This window comes from Scardinius erythrophthalmus (assembly GCF_964197995.2).
Source record: "Scardinius erythrophthalmus genome assembly, chromosome: 15".
Taxonomy (NCBI): domain Eukaryota; kingdom Metazoa; phylum Chordata; class Actinopteri; order Cypriniformes; family Leuciscidae; genus Scardinius; species Scardinius erythrophthalmus.
The window spans coordinates 806,600-828,477 of NC_138235.1; the positions used below are offsets into that span (position 1 = coordinate 806,600).

Genomic DNA, 21,878 nt, shown 5'->3' on the forward strand with positions numbered 1-21,878 from the left:
TTATTTGATCATATTTGCAAGACATAGGAGAGAGTTACAATGGACCAAACAAAGGTCTTCATTCCAGCTTCTCTGTTCCTCTTGACAAAGTGGTTTGGTTTTATATGCTAATGACCAAAAAAAACTATTTTACCATAGGAACATACACATTACCAGAGGAACATAGATTCTATTAACATGGAATGCATATCTCATCCCTATGGTTTGGTGGAAACACTGCAGACACATTTCATGTCTTTAACTCTTTCATCACACACTCTCTTCCCCCATTCATGCAGTCTAGCTTGTCCCAATGTCTCTCTCACACACATGTATTCAAGAACACTATGATTCACAAAATACAATGATTTCAAATGATAATGAATATTAATAAAAAGTAATAATACAGATACTTAAAGCTGCAGTCGGCAAGTCTGGCAGATTGAGGGGTCTTTTGAATGTTTACAACTCTCATGCCCCTCCCCCACTACCACAGAACACCCTCCCATCGCGTTTGTGTTCTCAATGTTTGTGCACCAGATTTTCTGTTTAAAAGCGCTATGTAAATGAAGGTGACTTGACTTTACCAGTTCATCCTCACTGCTATGGACTATTTTAGAAAGTGGCCTGAGGCCTATGCGATACCGAACCAAGAAGCGGAAGCGGTGTCTGATGCACTGGTGCAGGGGATGTTCAGCAGGTTTGGTGTGGCAGAGGTACTTTATAGTGATCGGGGGAGAATTTTTTAATCCGAGGTGTTTGTGGCCCTGTGTGAACGGCTTGGCATGGAGAAAACTAGCACAACCCCCTGCAACTCGAAAGTGATGGCCTTGTTGAAAGATTTAATAGGACCTTGGGCCAGCAGCTAGCCATCCTTACAGCTGACCGTCAGCAGGATTGGGACACTCACCTCCCTTTCATTCTCATGGCCTACAGATCTGTAGTACAGGACTCCACACTGTGTACCCCTGCTTTGCTTGTGTTGGGGCGTGAGCTTTTGACCCCCCCCCCCCCAGAGTTGTTGTTTGGAAAGCCCCCAGACATGCCCTGTACCAGAGTATGCAAGAAATTGCAGGATCGGATGGAAACAGCCCATGTGTTTGCTAGGGATCAATTTAAAAAGGCTGGCCTGAGACAGAAGAGGAACTATGATGTTAGGAGCAAGGGAAGTGTTGGAAAGGCCGAGTCGTGTGCGCATGCGCTACTTACTGTCAGTCATCATCAGCAGACGAGCGGGACTGTGCAAGCAAGACTGTGTGCAAAGTGCGTCAATAAATATATGTAAGTTGACTGTTTACCTAGTTTGGTGATGATCAATACTTGTGAAGGAGCTGTAAAGCCTTGATGTCATACTTTCATAAAGTGATGCATGTTTAAGAGAGATGAATCCGTTAATCGCGTGAGGTTGAGGGCTTGTGAATGTGCCGTTCATGTTCGATATTTCTTGCAATTTATAATATTTATATTGCACCCAGTGTTTGATTTGTACATATGGATGTGTGATCATTACATTAGTATTTGAAACTCTTGTTATTTCGAGTTTAAGGACGCAATCTTTATGATGATGTGCCGTTCATTTAAATTACCTCAGATTTAATTTCGGTTTTGAATGTTATGCCATTTCTGACCACCGGGTGGCGGTGTTGCATATTTTCGTTGCTTGTATATTGATTTTTTTATTTAATATAGAATCGAACCTGATAATTCTTTATTTGAGAAATGTAGATTTGGAAGTAATGTTTGTATAATAATACTAGAGACATTTGTTAATATATATCTTTATTTCTTTCCCTTTGTAGACCACAAACACACAGATCTAACTACTTTAAGCAACCTGTGTACTGCTGTTTTGTGCATAACCAAAACTGTCAACAATAAACCTCCTTTGCAAGGAACTGATCGAATCCAGTGTGTTCTGATCGACACCCCATTGAGGAAAGCTAGAAATAATAAATCATCACCTATTACAGTCCAATCCTTCTATCGAATAAATGAAGGGACTTCCAGGCTGGCGAGTCTGTTTGGGTGTACAGCCCGAAAAAGAAAAGAGGTAACCTGGCCGTCTCTTTTGAAAAGAAATGTATAAACAGAAAACAGAAAAATACACACCATAAGCGATTATTTGTCATTAATAAAATACATTGCCCATATATGGATAGCCTTGTGGCACATATGAGCAGCATTCAAACAAACATGATGCTAATCCCTCGTTTGATATTATAACAGCTTAACAGATCAACATCACATCATCAGGACATCATTCATAACCCATAACACTGATCTGCATCTTTATAAAGAATGAATAATCACAAGTTATATAATATTACTGGTCTGAATAACACAGAACGATCACTACAGGACATGTCCGGGCATGCACATATGTCACGGATACAGGTAACGCTGTTCAGGTTCACTGTTAACACAAATATAATCGAATTACTTACATTACTTTGAGGTTTTGAGAAGGTTTGCAAAATATCTCTGACCATACCTGGGGCAAAGTCTAAGCAGGAGGAAGCTCCTGACAGGGCCTGCAGATCTCCTACTTTTTTAAAGCCACCTTAAAAGTGAGAAGCCTCTCCGAGGCTGACTCTAAGGGCTCAAATGGGAGCATCTGATAAAAATCTTTCCAGGGCCACAGAAAGATCCCAAATAGGAACTCGGCCATTTTAGATCACGCGATTGTCTTGTGGTGGGAGCTCTGGAACTCAAAACTGTCTCAACATCCTCAGTTGAGAGATCAAATCTATGAGATGTTACCTTTCAGGGACAAGACCCAAAGTTTCCAAATCTTCAGCCAGAAAGTAAATTGGGCAAAAATAAATCTGCTCTCCCAGAGGGCAGAGCAGGAACTACTGTGCCTGCCTGAATAGGAGGTGCAAACACAGCTCGCTCTGGTGATTGATATAAGAGACTCTTTGTAAGTTGCTTTGGATAAAAGCGTCTTTTAAATGTGTATATGTAAATTAAGCATTTTATATGATTTTGTACTTCTGACTGGAAGGTTGAAAGTTTAATTCTTTATTTCCTCTGAACATTTTCCTTACTTTTATACTTTATACTTTATTGTCCCATTTCTGGGAAATTTGTCTTGGACAGCATGACACGGCCAGTACACAACTTCGATCACACACAACACAGTACATACAATAACATGCAATAATAAGAGAATAGCAACTTTTCGATGGATTATTTAAAAACTAGCAGCATCCTACATCAATTTTGAAGAAAATCTCTATTTAAAATTTTAACCGCAGTTGGGACAAAAGAGTTTTTATAACGATTGGACTTACACATCAAGACCCTGAATTGTCTCCCCGATGGTAACAAATTAAAATACATATGTAAAACATGTGTGTCATCAGAGACAATTTTTTTCGCTTGCCTTAAAATGGATATCATACAGCTCTTGTATGGTTAGTTTTTCCTCCCGCCCTATAATTTTTTGAGCTGTATGCACCAATCGTGCTAGTTTTGATTTTGATCGAATGGTCAGATTTCCATAACATGCAGTGATACCATATCTAATTACGCTCTCAAAGACAGACTGATAAAACAAAATCCTCTGGTTCACTCCAAACATTTTTAACCTTCGCAGGAAGTATAGCCTTTGTTGCAGTCTAGAACAGAGAGTATCGATCTAATAAACTAGTAAACTCCCAAATATTTATATGAAGAAACCTCTTCAATGATGTTACCATGTATTTTTAATAATAATAATAATTATAATAATACATTTTATTTGGCCGACGCCTTTCTAAATACCCAAGGACATCTTACATGTTACGGAGGACATAAAAGAAATTTTTACAGGGCTATGGTCTCCCACAGATCTAGGATCAAAAACCATTTCAACTGTCTTCCTTTCATTTAAAACAAAGGAATTAGTGTCGCACCAGCTAACAAATCTGTCAACATCAGAGAAATACTGCAAGGGATTTGTTTTCTTATTCTTATTGTTTTCTTACCATGCCATGTGTTTGCTATGGCCTCAGTGCTTGCTTGGCCCCATATTGCTGCTTGCATCTTTATTTTAAAATGGATCTTCAGTGTTAACTCTTTCCCCACCATTGACAAAAATTTCAATCATTTGTGAGAAAAAATGCTTCCCCGCCATTAACAGAAATTTCAAGCATTTGTTAGAAAACGCATTGACGGAAATATCCGGCTTTCTGTGTTTTCACTGTTATGTGGTAGGGGGCGCTATTACATATCTTCTGAAAGAGTACTGAATCTTCTGATCAAAACACAGGCGAAAAAGTAGCAGATACAAACAATATCATATGTACAGGGCCGTCGCTAGTGGGGTGAAAGGTGGTGACAATTATAGGGGCCCCCACAAAATCCAGCAGTTATGCTATATAGGCCCCTGTTGTATGAATTATAATATTTATATTAGTTGCATGCCTGAGATTTAAAAAACACAAAAACAAGCAATTTGGTTAAATATCTGCTTCTCTTACCTCCCTAAAAATGGTTTAGTCCTATCTAAAATATTTATTAATTATTCAGTCAGTGACAAACATCAGATGGACCCAATAAAATTGTAAGTCCCGCCCCAGCTCGTGAACAGAACCAATCAGAGTTGAGGCGGCAGTGCCTGAAGTTAATGACGATGGACTTGTGGAAGAGCAGGAGACTGATTGACAAATGTCGGGGAAAAGAAAACATAAATCAGGGAACCAGAAATGCCATGAACAGAAGGAGAGGGAGGCCAGGAGAGTTGTTGTATCCCAGTCGATCAAGACGTTTTTAAAGACAGGTTGTATTGTTATTTCGCTGGGAAAAAACTACCGTTGACAAAAACCTGTCGGGTCCTGTGATTGCAAATGATTACGTGGTCAAAATTTCTCTTTTTACACTATTGTACATAGAGTTAAATAATTTACATGAGTTACGACACATTTCATCATGCACCTGACCTGCCTGCTGATGATGTATTTATTACATCAAGAAAACACGAATACAACACACTGCACTTGGATTAATACATGTATTAGATTTATTTAATAATATTACCAGTTCCATATCAGCTTTATTAAAAAATAAGACAATAAATGATTTTATTTGTAAAACTTGACTGCATTCTTGTCAATTTCTAAATGTTTACTTTTTGATTTATGAATTATAACAGACTGATGGAAAAAAAAAACATTATTTTGCTGTTACTTTTTTAAAATTGGTTTTATTATTTAACAATTTCTTGCTTTTTGTTAGTTTTTATTAGTTGTAATTTTTATATAATTACAACAACACCATCCTCTGTTATATGTGGGTGGTGGGTGGTGGGTGGTGGGGGCGCACATCAATATTTTTTTCAGGGGGCCCCGAATCCTCTAGTTACAGCCCTGCATATGTACAAACTCCTTTGCAACTTTTTTCAAAAATGATGGTGGGGAAAAGGATAAATGGTATTCATTATAATTAGATGTAATTTTGTTAATATGTATTATAAAATATTCTAAGTATAAATATTACATTTTATTTATTTACTGCAGCCCTGGCATCACAGACCATTGAAGTGGCAGCTCTAGGAAGATCCCTGTATCCTGGTATGCTGTATGACTGCCGCAAGGATACCTTCATTCCAGGTGCTTACCAACCTAAAATAAATACATAAAAGTTTATTTTCCCCTCTTCATCAAATCTTGCGTCACTAATTACCAGGAATGCTTTGATACCGATACTGAACTCATGTGCTCGTGCTCGTAAAAATACTCCGATACCAACGGCCGATACCAGGCAGCGTGTAAACACTGTTTGTGTTGTGGTGGCAAACAAAATTCTATCACTGAATAAGAGACAAACATTTCCAATAGTCTTTGAGGTTTATTTTCTTGCAAGAAAAGCTCAGCAGTCATTCAGTCACACAGAGCGCCTGCAGAGTGTGACAATGAGAGGAGGCCATCCTTCCTTCTTTATAGACCTGGCTCCCCCAAACTATTTTCTCCAGGATAAATGAAGATATCTCTCAGCCATAACTAACACATTGTTTAGATTTGTCTATCATATTATACCCTTAAATAGAGACCCACTGTCTTAGTCATACTTAGTCACACGTCAACTTTTTGTCAGGTCACGTATACAAGGTCAGACATGCATTCATAAGGGTTAATAACAGTTCTTTACTCTAATAATGTGGCACAATTATCAATCCTCGTGCATTTTGTTACCTTATTCTAATTACTATCATGTTTCTAAGATTCTATGAATATAAGAAAATGCAAACATATAGAACATATTCAATTTCTTCCAAAGTGTCCAGACAAAGCAACACTGACAACAGAGGGTATAATGAGGATAAAAAAAAATAAGGCTGTCCAGATCAGAGGGAATAGTACAGATATAACAATACAGTGGAACTCTACAAAGAGACTTCCCGAGCTGGCAGCTTATCTAGATAGTTAAGTAGTGGTCTCCACTGAGTATAGAACCTGCCAGATGACCCCCTAAGTGAGAATTTGATCTTCTCCAGTTTCAGAAGACCTAAAATGTCGTGTAGCCAGACTTTGATTAATGGTGGTCGAGGAGACTTCCACAATAACAAAATTCTCTCAATAAGAGAGGCGAAGGCAATCACGTTATTTTGAATGGTTGTGGTACGGAGGCCGTCTGGGGGCTTGCCGAAAATAGCGATATGTGGGTTGGAGTTAAAGTTACGCCTAATATATCTGAAATTGTTTTAAAGAATAGTCGCCAGAATTCAGACAACTTGGGGCATGCCCAAACATGTGGGTAAGATTGCATGGAGCCTGCGAGCATCTACTACAATTCTCATCAAATTTGTCTGGATAGAGCTTTGATAGTTTGTCCTTACTATAGTGTAGCCTGTGGAAGACTTTAAATTGTATTAGTGACAGTCTAGCGCAGCTGGATGACGAGTTAACAACCCCCATGGCTCCCTCCCAGAAGTTCTCAGAGAGATTCAATTGGAGTTCTGACTCCCAGTTCGGTTCCCTACATTATTACAGGACGTTTGCCCTTCTGGAGCAGCTCTAAATATGTGATGTGCTAAAGTGAAAGATAAGTATATGATAGAGCAATATGATAGAGCAATAGAATGAACATTGAAAATAATAGAAGCTCATACAATGCATTTTAGCCGGCTTAATTAAGCATGAAAATAACTGAAGGAAATACGTATATATTTGATGAACAAATTAAGACAACTAATATTATTTATATTCTTCTAATACATTTCAAAATTAGAAATGCAGTGAAAATACAGGTATCGGTTTTCGGTATCGGTATCGGCGAGTACCACAAATGGGAGTATCGGTATCGGACTCGTTCTGGAAAAAGTGGTATCGATGCATCCCTACTAATTACCAATTCTTGTGTAACAACACTATAAAACCTGCATGTTCCTTCAACAGTACATCACTTCCACATACATCACTCTAAAATGTGTGTCAAAAGGTGTGTCATGGTATGGTGTGTCAAAAGCTACCTAAACCAGAATGCAGGTTTTGCAAAATCTGGCTGTTAGAATCCTTACTAGAACTAATATACGAGACCATATTACTCCCGTTTTGGAGTCTTTGCACTGGCTTCCCATTAGTTTTAGGGTGGACTTCTCAATACTTGACCAAGATTTTAACTCCATATACTCCAAAACGTGATCTTCATTCTTCGGAAACTGATCTTTTAACTCTTCCCTCAACTCAATGGTTAATGGGAGATAGGGCTTTTCCTTCATTAGCTCCAAAACTTTGGAATTCTCTACCGATTGAGATTAGGCAAGCTAAATATTTTGGTATTTTTAAATCTCAGCTTTTTTTTAGGTTAGCTTTTAATTGATTTATTGTCTTTTATGTTTAATTTACAGTGTATTATGTCTTTTTGTGTGCTGTGATTGTTGTTTTAATTGTTTGTTTAACATGTGGTCAGATAAATCCTATCACATAGAGCCTCTTTCACCTAGCTATCATCATATAGAGACTGTGTCTGTTCCCCGAATTTGGAAATCCAAAAAATGTTTAAACCTATCTAAGGTTAAAAATTTAATTGATGTTCAACAAATAAAAAACAGCTATAATACAGATGAGCAAATGCTAAAGCTTGGGTTGCTGAATATTCGATCGCTTACTTCAAAAGCACTCATTGTTAATGATATGATTTCAGATAATAACCTAGATGTGCTGTGTTTGACAGAAACCTGGCTAAAACCAAACGATTACATTACTTTAAGTCAAGTCAAGTCAAGTCAAGTCAAGTCATCTTCATTTATATAGCGCTTTTAACAATGTAGATTGTCTCAAAGCAGCTTTACAGAGATAAGCGTATAATTTAAGGTAACAGAGATTGTTTCGGCTTTACAGCAGAGTTAAGTTATTTCCATCTAAAGTTAGTTTTAATTGATTTGGTTCCGTCGCAATGATCATTTGTTATTAAATTAGGGGCCGCTAAGACGACACCATTCTCTCTACACAGACTTTAAACGCGAACCTGTGAGAAACGCTGATGGCGTTCACATGCGCATTTAGAATGGGTTCTATAGTTATGTGCGTTAGAATATACGCAGGTTTGGAATTCCCTACAAGCCAAGCCTAAACAAAATACTTGTCTTTCCTTATAAATTTTGATAAGGAATTTTATTTTATTTGTTGCTTTGGGGTAGGACTGCAAGACGAATTTTCCTGACAACGCCTTATCTGTAGAGTGGTAGTGGGATCCTCCATAGGGAGAGAGTAGTTGGCACTTCAGCACTGCGTTGTCATCGGTCCCGGTGAAGGTCCTTCGTCAGATCTGGATACGGCCTGGATCCGGCAGGCTGCAGGAAAAACCTTGGGATAAACACAGACACTAAAATTAGCGTAGATGCCATTCTTCTCATGATGTAACGAGTACATCAGGATTTTTGGGAAGTGTTCCCGGTTCCGGCTGACCTAATCTATGCAGCATAACATTAAATTATAGAAGTCTATAATGTATTATGTGAAAGCTAGGTCAAAGAGATGTGTCTTTAATCTGGCTTTGAACTGACAGAGTGTGTCTGCTTCCCGGACAATGGTAGGAAGACTGTTCCAGAGTTTTGGTGCTAAATAGGAAAAGGATCTACCGCCAGCAGTGGATTTAGATATTCTAGGTATAATCAACTGGCCGGAATTTTGAGATCGTAATAGACGTGACGGACTATAATGCGTTAAGAGCTCGCTCAAGTACTGCGGAGCTAAACCATTCAGTGCTTTGTAAGTAATCAGCAATATTTTAAAATTTATGCGATGTTTAATAGGGAGCCAGTGAAGTTTTGACAGAACTGGGCTAATATGGTCATACTTCCTGGTTCTGGTAAGAACTCGAGCTGCTGCGTTTTGGACCAGCTGTAGTTTGTTTATTAAGCGTGCAGGGCAACCACCCAGTAGAGCATTACAATAATCTAGCCTTGAGGTCATGAACGCATGAACTAATTGTTCCGCATTTGTCAATGAGAGCATATGACGTAATTTAGATATATTTTTAAGATGGAAAAATGCAGTTTTACAGATACTAGACACGTGACTTTCAAATGAAAGATTGGTATCAAAGAGCACACCCAGGTTCCTAACCAACGACGAAGACTTAACAGAGCAGCCATCAAGTGTTAGACAGTGTTCTAGGTTATTACGTGAGGAAGTTTTTTGTCCAATAATTAGAAACTCTGTTTTTTTTTAGAATTTAGAAGTAGGAAATTACAAGTCATCCAATTTTTTATATCCGCTATGCATTCCGTTAATATTGTGAATAGATAAGTTTCGTTAGGTTTTGAAGAAATATAGAGCTGAGTATCGTCAGCATAACAGTGAAAGCTAATTCCATGTTTCCTAATGATATCTCCTAAGGGTAGCATGTACAGAGTGAACAGCAGCGGTCCTAATACTGAGCCTTGTGGTACGCCATACTGAACCTGTGATCGATGAGACATCTCATCATTTACTGCTACAAACTGATAACGGTCAGATAAGTATGATTTAAACCATGCTAGTGCATTTCCTGTAATGCCAACATAATGTTCTAATCTATTTAAAAGAACGGTGTGGTCGATGGTGTCAAATGCAGCGCTAAGATCGAGTAACACTAATAGAGAGATACAACCACGATCGGATGATAAGAGCAAATCATTTGTGACTCTAACGAGAGCTGTTTCGGTACTATGGTACGGTCTAAATCCGGACTGGAAATCCTCGCAGATATCATTTCTTTCAAGAAAGGAACACAGTTGTGAGGATACTGCCTTTTCTAATATCTTTGACAGAAAAGGTAGATTCGAGATCGGCCTGTAATTGACTAATTCTGAAGGATCAAGTTGCGTTTTTTTAACAAGCGGTTTAATCAAAGCCAGCTTAAAGTTTTTTGGTACGTATCCTAGAGACAAAGACGAATTAATGATATTAAGAAGAGGATCTATGACCTCTGGAAGTATTTCTTTCAGTAGCTTAGTCGGTATAGGGTCTAACATACATGTTGTAGATTTAGATGATTTAATGAGTTTAGTAAATTCTTCCTCTCCTATAGCAACGAATTAATCAAATTTTTCCTCAGGGAGACTACAATGCACTGCCTGATGCGATACTGTAGTAGACGGTTGCATAGTTATAATTTTGTCCCTGATATTATCAATCTTATAAGTGAAGAAGTTCATAAAGTCATTACTGCTGTGTTGCTTGGAAACTTCGGTGCTTGAAGCTTTATTTTTCGTTAGTTTAGCCACCGTTTCAAATAAATACCTAGGATTATGTTTATTTTCTTCTAATAGGGTTGAAAAATAAGCAGATCTAGCAGCTTTTAAAGCCTCTCTGTAAGTAATTGAGCTCTCTTTCCATGAAATGCGAAATACCTCTAGTTTTGTTTTCTTCCAGTTGCGCTCCATTTTTCTGGCTGCTCTCTTAAGGGCCCGAGTGTGCTCGTTGTACCACGGCGTTGGACTATTTTCTTTAATCTTCTTTAAGCGCAACGGAGCAACTGTGTCTAAAGTGCTGGAAAAGAGAGAGTTAAACGTTTCTGTTGTAATATCTAGTTCTTCTAAGCTATCTGAGATGCTGAGATGATGAAACTGATTAGGAAGATTATTAATAAAGCAATCTTTAGTAGCAGAAGTGATAGGTCTCACATATTTGAAACACGGAGTCGGCTTTGCAGCCTTGGCTAAATGCAAATTACACGAGACTAGATAATGATCTGAGATGTCATCGCTCTGCTGCAGAATTTCAACGGCATCCACATCTATTCCGCGTGATAATATTAGATCTAGAGTATGATTACGACGATGAGTAGGTCCTGACACATGTTGTCTAACTCCAATTGAATTTACAATGTCTTTAAATGCCAATCCCAATGCATCTTTTTCATTATCGATGTGTATATTAAAATCACCAACAATTAGTACTTTATCTGCAGTCAATATTAATTCTGATAGAAAGTCCGCAAATTCTTTGATAAAGTCTGTATGGTGCCCTGGTGGCCTGTATACAGTAGCCAGCACAAATCTCAAACGTGATTTATCGTTTACACTATATATTTTTACATTAAGCACCAATGCTTCAAAAGAATTATATTTAAAACTTGATTTCTTAGTGGTTTTGAAACTATTACTATAGATTACAGCAACACCACCCCCTTTGCGTTTCAGACGAGGCTCATGTTTATAACAGTAATCTTGCGGGGTTGATTCATTTAAAGTAATGTAATCGTTTGGTTTTAGCCAGGTTTCTGTCAAACACAGCACATCTAGGTTATTATCTGAAATCATATCATTAACAATGAGTGCTTTTGAAGTAAGCGATCGAATATTCAGCAACCCAAGCTTTAGCATTTGCTCATCTGTATTATAGCTGTTTTTTATTTGTTGAACATCAATTAAATTTTTAACCTTAGTTGGGTTTAAACGTTTTTTGGATTTCCAAATTCGGGGAACAGACACAGTCTCTATATGATGATAGCTAGGTGAAAGAGGCTCTATGTGATGGGATTTATCTGACCTTGGTGACGAGAGGCCGCTAGCAGACAGTCGGTTTAGCCAGTCTGTCTGCTTCCTGACCTGAGCCCCAGATTGTCATGTTTGAGCTCTAAGACTATGAGCCATATTACTAGAGAGAAGAGCAGCACCATCCCAGGAGGGATGAATACCATCTCTTTTCAACAGGTCAGGTTTGCCCCAAAAACTTTTCCAATTGTCTATGAATTCTATATTATTAAGCGGACACCACCGAGACAGCCAACCGTTAAGCGAACACAATCTACTGACTATCTCATCACTCCTGCGAACAGGAAGGGGGCCAGAGCAAATTACAGTCCTTGACATCGTACTTGCAAGTTCACACACCTCTTTAATATTAATTTTGGTGATCTCCGACTGGCGGAGTCGAACATCATTAGTGCCGACATGAATAATGATCTTAGAGAATTTACGATTAGCATTAGCCAGCACTTTTAAATTTGCTTTGATGTCAGGCGCTCTGGCTCCCGGCAAACATGTGACTATGGTGGTTGGTGTCTCTATTTTCACGTTCCGTGTAATAGAATCGCCAATAACTAGGGCACAATCATTCTCAGTGGGTGTTTCACTGAGCGGGGCAAATCGATTTGTTATGGTAATCGGAACGGAAGAGTGGTTTTTAGATCCGCGACTAGAGCGATCCCTCACTGTCACCCATTTGCCCGGCTGCACGGGCTCTACTTCAGCCAGAACCGACTCATGTAAAGTGTGCACTATTCTATGCGCATCCAAAACATCTAAAGCACTAGCACTCTTACTATCCTCAATTAAAGTTTGGATGCGTGTTTCTAATTCTGAAATCTTCTCTGTCAACCTAACTGTCTCCTTACATTTATCACATATAAATCCTATATTGTCGACAGAGAAGCCTATACTAAACATGTGACATGAAGTGCAAGTGACAATAACAGGACAAGACATTACTCACCGTGTTTGTTGAGTGATTCTTACTCACCTGAGCTTTTTATGAACTCAAAGGCGCGGACGCGCGAGAGAAAAATAAATAAATAAAATAGCTGAGCGCACGGGTGGCGCGTTAACAGGCTAGCGAATTACTAGCGTTTTGTGCTAGTAGTACTAATAACAAAAGCTAGCGATGTCAGGTTAATCTGAGATGTTGGGTAAAATGTAGTAGTATAAACAACTAGAAATGGTAGTAAAATGATGGTTCAAAACAAAGAAATATATGGCTAAGACGGAGCTTATCGCACCGAATCAAACAAACACACTCACAGCAGGCAGCGAGGCAGACAGGAGCAATCGACAAGGATCAGGCTTCAATCGACAAGGATCAGGCTTTAAATGAGTCCACCCCGCAAGATTACTGTTATAAACATGAACCTCGTCTGAAACGCAAAGGGGGTGGTGTTGCTGTAATTTATAGTAATATTTTCAAAACCACTAAGAAATCAAGTTTCGAATATAATTCTTTTGAAGTGTTAGTGCTTAATGTAAAAATATATAGTATAAATGATAAATCACGTTTGAGATTTGTGCTGGCTACTGTATACAGGCCACCAGGGCACCATACAGACTTTATCAAAGAATTTGCGGACTTTCTATCAGAGTTAGTATTGGCTGCAGATAAAGTACTAATTGTTGGTGATTTTAATATACACATCGATAATGAAAAAGATGCATTGGGTTTGGCATTTAAAGACATTGTAAACTCAATTGGAGTTAGACAACACGTGTCAGGACCTACTCATCGTCGTAATCATACTCTAGATCTAATATTATCACACGGAATAGATGTTGATGCCGTTGAAATTCTGCAGCAGAGCGATGACATCTCAGATCATTATCTAGTCTTGTGTAAATTACATTTAGCCAAGGCTGCAAAGCCGACTCCGTGTTACAAATATGTTAGACCTATCACTTCTGCCACTAAAGATTGCTTAATTAATAATCTTCCTGATCAGTTTCATCATTTTAGCATCTCAGATAGCTTAGAAGAACTAGATATTACAACAGAAACTTTTAACTCTCTCTTTTCCAGCACTTTAGACACACTTGCTCCTTTGCGCTTAAAGAAGATTAAAGAAAATAGTCCAACGCCGTGGTACAACGAGCACACTCAGGCCCTTAAGAGAGCAGCCAGAAAAATGGAGCGCAACTGGAAGAAAACAAAACTAGAGGTATTTCGCATTTCATGGAAAGAGAGCTCGATTGCTTACAGAGAGGCTTTAAAAGCTGCTAGATCTGCTTATTTTTCAAACCTATTAGAAGAAAATAAACATAATCCTAGGTATTTATTTGAAACAGTGGCTAAACTAACGAAAAAGAAAGCTTCAAGCCCAGAAGTTTCCAAGCAGCACAGCAGTAATGACTTTATGAACTTCTTCACTTATAAGATTGATAATATCAGGGATAAAATTATAACTATGCAACCGTCTACTACAGTATCGCATCAGGCAGGGCATTGTAGCCTCCCTGAGGAAAGATTTGATTCATTCGTTGCTATAGGAGAGGAAGAATTTACTAAACTCGTTAAATCATCTAAATCTACAACATGTGTGTTAGACCCTATACCGACTAAGCTACTGAAAGAGATGCTTCCAGAGGTCATAGATCCTCTTCTTAATATCATTAATTCGTCTTTGTCTCTAGGATACGTACCAAAAAACTTTAAGCTGGCTATGATTAAACCGCTTGTTTAAAAAATGCAACTTGATCCTTCAAAATTAGTCAATAACAGGCCGATCTCGAATCTACCTTTTCTGTCAAAAATACTAGAAAAGGCAGTATCTTCACAACTATGTTCCTTTCTAGAAAGAAATGATATCTGCGAGGATTTCCAGTCCGGATTTAGACCGTACCATAGTACCGAGACTGCTCTCATTAGAGTAACAAATGATTTGCTCTTATCATCCGATCGTGGTTGTGTCTCTCTATTAGTGTTACTCGATCTTAGTGCTGCGTTTGACACCATTGACCACAACATTCTTTTAAATAGACTAGAAAACTATGTTGGCATTAGTGGAATTGCACTAGCATGGTTTAAATCATACTTATCTGACCGTTATCAGTTTGTAGCAGTAAATGAAGAGATGTCTCATCGATCACAAGTTCAGTATGGCGTACCACAAGGCTCAGTACTAGGACCGCTGCTGTTCACTCTGTACATGCTACCCTTAGGAGATATCATTAGGAAACATCGAATTAGCTTCCACTGTTATGCCGACGATACTCAGCTCTATATTTCTTCAAAACCTAACGAAACTTACCAATTCACTAAATTAACAGAATGCATAGCTGATATAAAAAATTGGATGACTCGTAATTTCCTACTTCTAAATTCTGAAAAAACAGAGATTCTAATTATTGGACAAAAAACGTCCTCACGTAATAACCTAGAATACTGTCTAACACTTGATGGCTGCTCTGTTAAGTCTTCGTCGTCGGTTAGGAACCTGGGTGTGCTCTTTGATACCAATCTTTCATTTGAAAATCACGTGTCTAGTATCTGTAAAACCGCATTTTTCCATCTTAAAAATATATCTAAATTACGCCATATGCTCTCATTGACAAATGCGGAACAATTAGTTCATGCGTTCATGACATCAAGGCTAGATTATTGTAATGCTCTACTGGGTGGTTGCCCTGCACGCTTAATAAACAAACTACAGCTAGTTCAAAACGCAGCAGCTCGAGTTCTTACCAGAACAAGGAAGTATGACCATATTAGCCCGGTTCTGTCAAAACTGCACTGGCTCCCTATTAAACATCGCACAAATTTTAAAATATTGCTGATTACTTACAAAGCACTAAATGGTTTAGCTCCGCAGTACTTGAACGAGCTCTTAACGCATTATACTCCTTCACGTCTATTGCAATCTCAAAATTCCGGCCAGTTGATAATACCTAGAATATCAAAATCGACTGCTGGCGGTAGATCCTTTTCCTATTTAGCACCAAAACTTTGGAACAGCCTTCCTACCATTGTCCGGGAAGCAGACACACTCTGTCAGTTTAAATCTAGATTAAAGACACATCTCTTTGACATAGCGTTCACATAATACATTATAGACTTCTATAATTCAATATTAGGCTGCATAGATTAGGTCAGCTGGAACCGGGAACACTTCCCATAAATCCTGATGTACTTGTTACATCATGAGAAGAATGGCATCTACGCTAATTTGAGTGTCTTTGTTTATCCCAAGGTTTTCCCGCAGCCTGCCGGATCCAGGCCGTTTCCAGATCTGATGAAGGACCTTCGCCTGGACCCGATGTCAATGCAGTGCTGAAGTGCCAACTAGTCTCTCCCTATGGAGGATCCCTTTCCCACTCTACAGATAAAGCGTCGTCGGGAAAACTCAATTTGCGTATCTACCCCGAATTAATAAAATAAAATAAAATTCTGAATCAAAACTGTAAGGAAACACTAGTAATTTGTTTAGGCTTGGTTTTTAGGGAATTCCAAACCTGCACACATCAACGCACATAACTATAGAACCCGTTCTTAATGCGCATCTGAACGCCATCAGCGTTTCTCACAGGTTCGCGTTTAAAGTCTGTGTAGAGAGAATGGTGTCATCTTGGTGGCCCTAATTTAAAAACATATGATTGTTGCGACGGAAGCGAATCAATCAAAACTAACTTTAGCTGGAAAATAACTTTATTAAAGAACCGCTATAAAGCCAAAACATTCTTACGTTAAATGATACATTTATCTCTGTAAAGCTGCTTTGAGACAATCTACATTGTTAAAAGCGCTATATAAATGAAGATGACTTGACTTGACTTGACTTGTTTGTGTACAGCGCTTTGAGATGTACATTTAAAGGCGCTATAGAAAATAAAGGTTATTATTATTATTAAAAGTAATTTCTCATTTCAGGTGTCACTCTGTGGGATGAGAAATCATTGAGAGAAGATTTGGACAGTCGTCCACAGTCCAGGACAGATTTGAAGTTCAGTAGCGCCGACTCTCTCTCCAGTAAGTCCATTCTCCTGGATGTGAGTGCTTCCCTGAAGGCCAGCTTCTTAGGAGGGCTGGTGGAGGTGGGAGGATCTGCCAAGTTCCTGCGTGACACCAAATCCTCAAACCAACAGTCCAGAGTTACAATGTATTACAGTGAAACCTCTAGATTCGAACAGCTCATTATGAGCCATCTGGGAGTGAGACACATCACCTACCCTCAGGTCTTTGACCAGAAAACTGCAACTCATGTGGTCATAGGTGTACTATACGGAGCTCAGGCCGTCATGGTGTTTGATCGGACATTTTCAAAAGATGAAGAAAAGCAGGAGATTGAGGGAGAACTGAATGTCATGGTCAAGAATATTCCTCAATTTTCCATTGAGGGACACGGAGCTGTAGATATGACAGATGCTCAAAAGAAAGTGTCTGAGAATATTGCCTGCACATTTTATGGTGACGTCCGTCTTGAGCAGAACCCTACCACTTACATGGAGGCCCTAGAGGTGTACAAGAAGCTCCCCACTATACTGAAGGAGAATACAAAGAATGCAGTTCCAATAAAAGTCTGGCTCTATCCTCTTTCTCTACTGGATACAAAAGCAGCTCAGTTGGAGAGAGAAATTAGCACACTTCTGGTTGCCAACACTGAAGATATAATAGAGGGGCTGGAAGAAGTAGAGAGGACATGCAACGACCTCTCCAGAAAAACTCTGGTAAATGTTTTCAAAGACATCAAAGAGAGGCTCCGTTTATTTCAGGGCTCTCTTAGCACTTACAAAACAGTGCTCCTGAAAGAAGTGGCCAAGGTCTTGCCTGCTATACGAGGAGGAGAGATGGAGCAAAATTTATTGGAAGACATCCTAAAGATCCACTACAGCTCCCCCTTTAATGCTAGCATGCTTAACCAGTGGTTAGATCATGCAAAGGCTGAACTTAACCTCTTAAGTTCTCACACTGAAATACTGAAGGGAATTAATACTGAAGACTCAAACAGTCTCAACACCATCCTCCTTGATCCTAGTATTGATGTTGTGGTGTGCTTGACCTTCACATCTCTGAAGTATGAAGACTCGTATCTTTCAGCCATGAAGAAGTTTCTGGAATCTGATGAGTTTAAAGGGCTAGATGTGGGAATGAAACCGCGTTCTAGCATGTTAGCATCTGTCAGAAAGTGGTTCAATGATCCTGATGTCACCTCAAAGATGAGAAAGAATTTATCTCTTTTCAGAAGTTTTTCAGAGGCTAATAAAGATGAAAAGAGATATCGATTCATTATTTCTGCCATCTCCGATCCCTCCAGTCCTGGCTCCTCTATCTATCTGTATGAATCAGGGAAGCTGACAGACACACAGTTCCAGCCAGTGTCGAAGCCTCCTCCACCAGAAGTGAAGCAGGTCCTGCCGGACAGTGTGACTCTGAAACTGCAGAAGTCCCCAACTGGAGAAACTGTGCAGTTCAGAGTGGAGTACCAGCCGGTGAAAGTAGATTCTGGTGCTGAGGAACAGTGGATTATCATAAACACAGTTGATGAAGTCTTTAATCTGACTGGATTGGAGTCTGGAAAGCAGTACTCGATCCGCTATAGGATAGTGGGTAAAGTGGGAGTGAGTGAAGCCAGTGACACTATCGGCCCCATACCGTCTTTAGGTAAGTGTCATATGCACTTTTTTTTTTGCATTAATATTTATCTTTTTAATATATATATATATATATATATATATATATATATATATATATATTGTAACAAATAACGACTCTTGGTTAATTTGAATTAGCTCAAGAATATAGGGAATTTTGGAAATATTAATAATTATGACTCATGGTCATAATTCATAAGTCGCATGTACATTTATTTGATCAATTATAGAGATTACCTTGTTCTGTAACTGGTCTGATCGTTATTCGTCCAGCGAATAAAGGTGAGATTATCACAGTTAAGAAGGGGTATCTCTTTACAAACTCCAAGAAAGTTTTATCTTCTGGCCACGAACATCAAACTTTCTGAGTTTATTAATTAAAACTACTCAATGTAGTCTATATATATATCGAGCTTGTAGCAAGATCTTTTGTCTCATTGACTTTATAAAAGTGGGCTTTCAAATACAGAGACAGTTAAAAGGATATATGGATTTTAATACATGTAAAACTAAAGATTATATGAGCTACAAATACAAACATACGTAAAAATACAAGCAATAAAACAAACACACATTTAACCAAACAAGAAAATACGTGACCAGAATAAAATGAAAAGAAAGAAAGAAAGAAAGAAAGAAAGAAAGAAAGAAAGAAAGAAAGAAGAGAAAAGAAAAGCTAGTAATTATTACATACAGAAACCTAGGTTCACGAGACACCTGGAACAGCTTTTATCAGATAAATATACTTGCGAGTTTGTCTTCTGTTCGGGTGATGCTGAGAGGCAGGAAAGCGAGGGCGGTGTCCTGTTTCCTATGCGTCTTCCAGTGCCGCGGAAGTTTAAAAGGCTTACTGACTGTAATGTTACCGAGAAAGTTCGTCTCCCGGGATGGGAGAGGCCGGAAATCTTAGTTGCAGAGGGAAATCTATGACTCGAACATGCGTTCGTTCGAATAGAGAAGGCCAGGGCCTTCTTCAGATGTTCCTGGAGAAACGCTGCGCTGGGGCGGCAGCAGGAGATGAGAGCAGGAATCAGAGCAGGGATCAGAGAGGCGAGGGACCGGAGGAGAGAGAAGCGGAAACAGGGTCTCTTGCTTTTTAAAGACACTTGTTTACACCCTCCTGTTGCTGACAACAGCCAATCAGATCTCCTTATCTGACAGCGGGAACATTTTCTTTGTGTGAAGAAGAAACGCCTACTTTGACTTTGTCATGTGAGAGATGGAATTCGTATTTTCTCTTTCAGAAAAGATAATACCCATAAGAATACATTTCATTGTAATCTCATACATATATGCAATTCAGTGAGATCACTACGATTAGAATGATACCAGACATGGGGTACAGAATATGGGAAATACAGATATGCATTTCTAATGTAGGATTCTAAGCATCTTAAGAGTCCATTGATTTCTATGATAGAACATAGAAAATCTCAATCTGCCATGGAAATTATACACACATAAAAATACATATCAAAAACATGGCTATTGGATCGCATGTGTGGAACTGTATGTTTCAAAGTCCACGAGTGTGTTTGTGTGTGTGTGCGTTGGAATGTCTGCTTTCCTGGGTCGTAAAGTTTTATGGTCTGAGGTAGGGTTAAAACAAGACACGACTGAGGAATTCCTTTCAATGAACATTTAGGATTCAAACCTATACTCTAGCAAACCACACTTTTATTGTAAAGTAAAGCTAATCACACATACATATCGGAAGGTATACATTCAAGAGCCATATTTCTATATGAAGTTGCACTCAAAGGGCTTTTGTGTGCGTGCGTGTGTGTGTGTGGAATGTCACGAGGCCAGCCAAACTGGCGCTGGCAAATTGGTCCTCGTGGGGCAATTATTAACCAGTACGGACACAAGACGATGTGTCTTGCCATCATATGATCACTTAATGCGAAAAGCAGATGTCATTGTTGCTACAATATATATATTTCGCTTCATTTACAGTCAATGTTTGCATTGACAACCATATTTCCTAGCATGTGTGGCTATAATTAAATGTGTAACATTGTGACACTGTCACATTAATTTAAGTGTTCATTTGAAAACAGAAATGCTTATGATTGCTCAGGAGGTATTATATTGGTTCACATAATGTTTATGTATGATGAATGATACTCCTGTGTATTCCTGTGTGATATGCTTAGCTTCCACTGTGTATGTTGGTAAGAGGGGATGTCTCTTTAAGGCTCGGCCGCCCGCACTTACTATGAAGGCGTGCCTAAGCTTATGAATGGAGGGTGAATCAGGAAGGGAGAGAGGTGTGTTTGATTTCATGGCGCCAGCAATTTTTGTTGCAGCTATAAGATTTAAAGCTTGTTCCTTATGGTTTGATAGCATTTTCAAACGTTACTTTAAGAGACTGCTTTAATGGTGGAGGGAGGACAGAAAATTATTCAAACACCTGGATTTTTCACTCGTGTACACATCTCTGGCAAACGGATTATTCTCACGGACTAATTTTTTCCTTTTTTGGTGTGTGTGTGGATTACTTTTTTGTCTCGTTCCGATCGAGGATCATTCCCATGGACTAATGGATTAAACATTTCCCGGTTGGAAAGACTGTAGCGAGCTCATGAGGCAACCCGGACATTTTTTTTAACTTATTTTTCCTGTACGGGGTGTTTGAAGGTGGTGAGTGTATGGGATAATTGTTTCATTATAATATACTGCGCTCAGCGCGTCATTCAATTGAGCTGTTTTGTGTGTTTTATGTTTATGGTGTTCAGCGCCGTCTGAGTATTATTGTTATCTTTTATGCTGTGTGACTTATTCACTATCATACATCTACTCGTGCTAATTTATATGTTAGAGAGCATTGATGTAGGTGACATTATTGAAGCTTTGGTGATATTCGTCATTATTGTATTAATTTCAAAGAATCTCCTTGTGCGTTTATAGTAACACTGCTGTTTAAAAAGAATATTTGAGGGCGGATTGTTACAGATGGTGGCCCGTACGGGGAATTAAATGTAATTTTGTTGATTTTGCTTTATTACCAGAGCTATGTGAATATTGTTTACTGGTATATATATATATATTAATTATATTTTGAATATCATTATACTCTGTTTGATATTGCATTTAAGCACAAAAAAAAGATAAAAAAAATAAAAAAAATTACAGACGTGCCAGAAATAAGAGTCGCACAACTTGTGGAGCTTGATGAAGTCCAGGATGAAATATCTGAGCATGACACCAGGGCCTCTACACCTACGTCAGAGCATGGGGCTAGTGAACAGCACCATGAAGCAAGGGGAGATGCATGGGTCACTAGGAGAAATCCTGTGGGGGAAGTAACATCCCTGATTAGTTCACTTTATATCTCAGATCCAGAAGAGAATGAACAAAG

At 38.7% G+C, this 21,878-nt stretch overlaps 1 protein-coding gene across 1 annotated transcript in view; it reads left to right on the forward strand.

Annotated features, from left to right (window-relative positions):
• The window catches only part of LOC308703076 (stonustoxin subunit beta-like), a 271,258-nt gene that overhangs the window by 124,714 nt on the left and 124,666 nt on the right, over positions 1-21,878 (forward strand). Inside the window, exons 4-5 of the mRNA XM_081386344.1 lie at positions 5,478-5,570; positions 16,797-18,527. Of these exons, the coding sequence (XP_081242470.1) occupies positions 5,478-5,570; positions 16,797-18,527 (1,824 nt within the window). The remainder of the gene's footprint in view (positions 1-5,477; positions 5,571-16,796; positions 18,528-21,878) is intronic.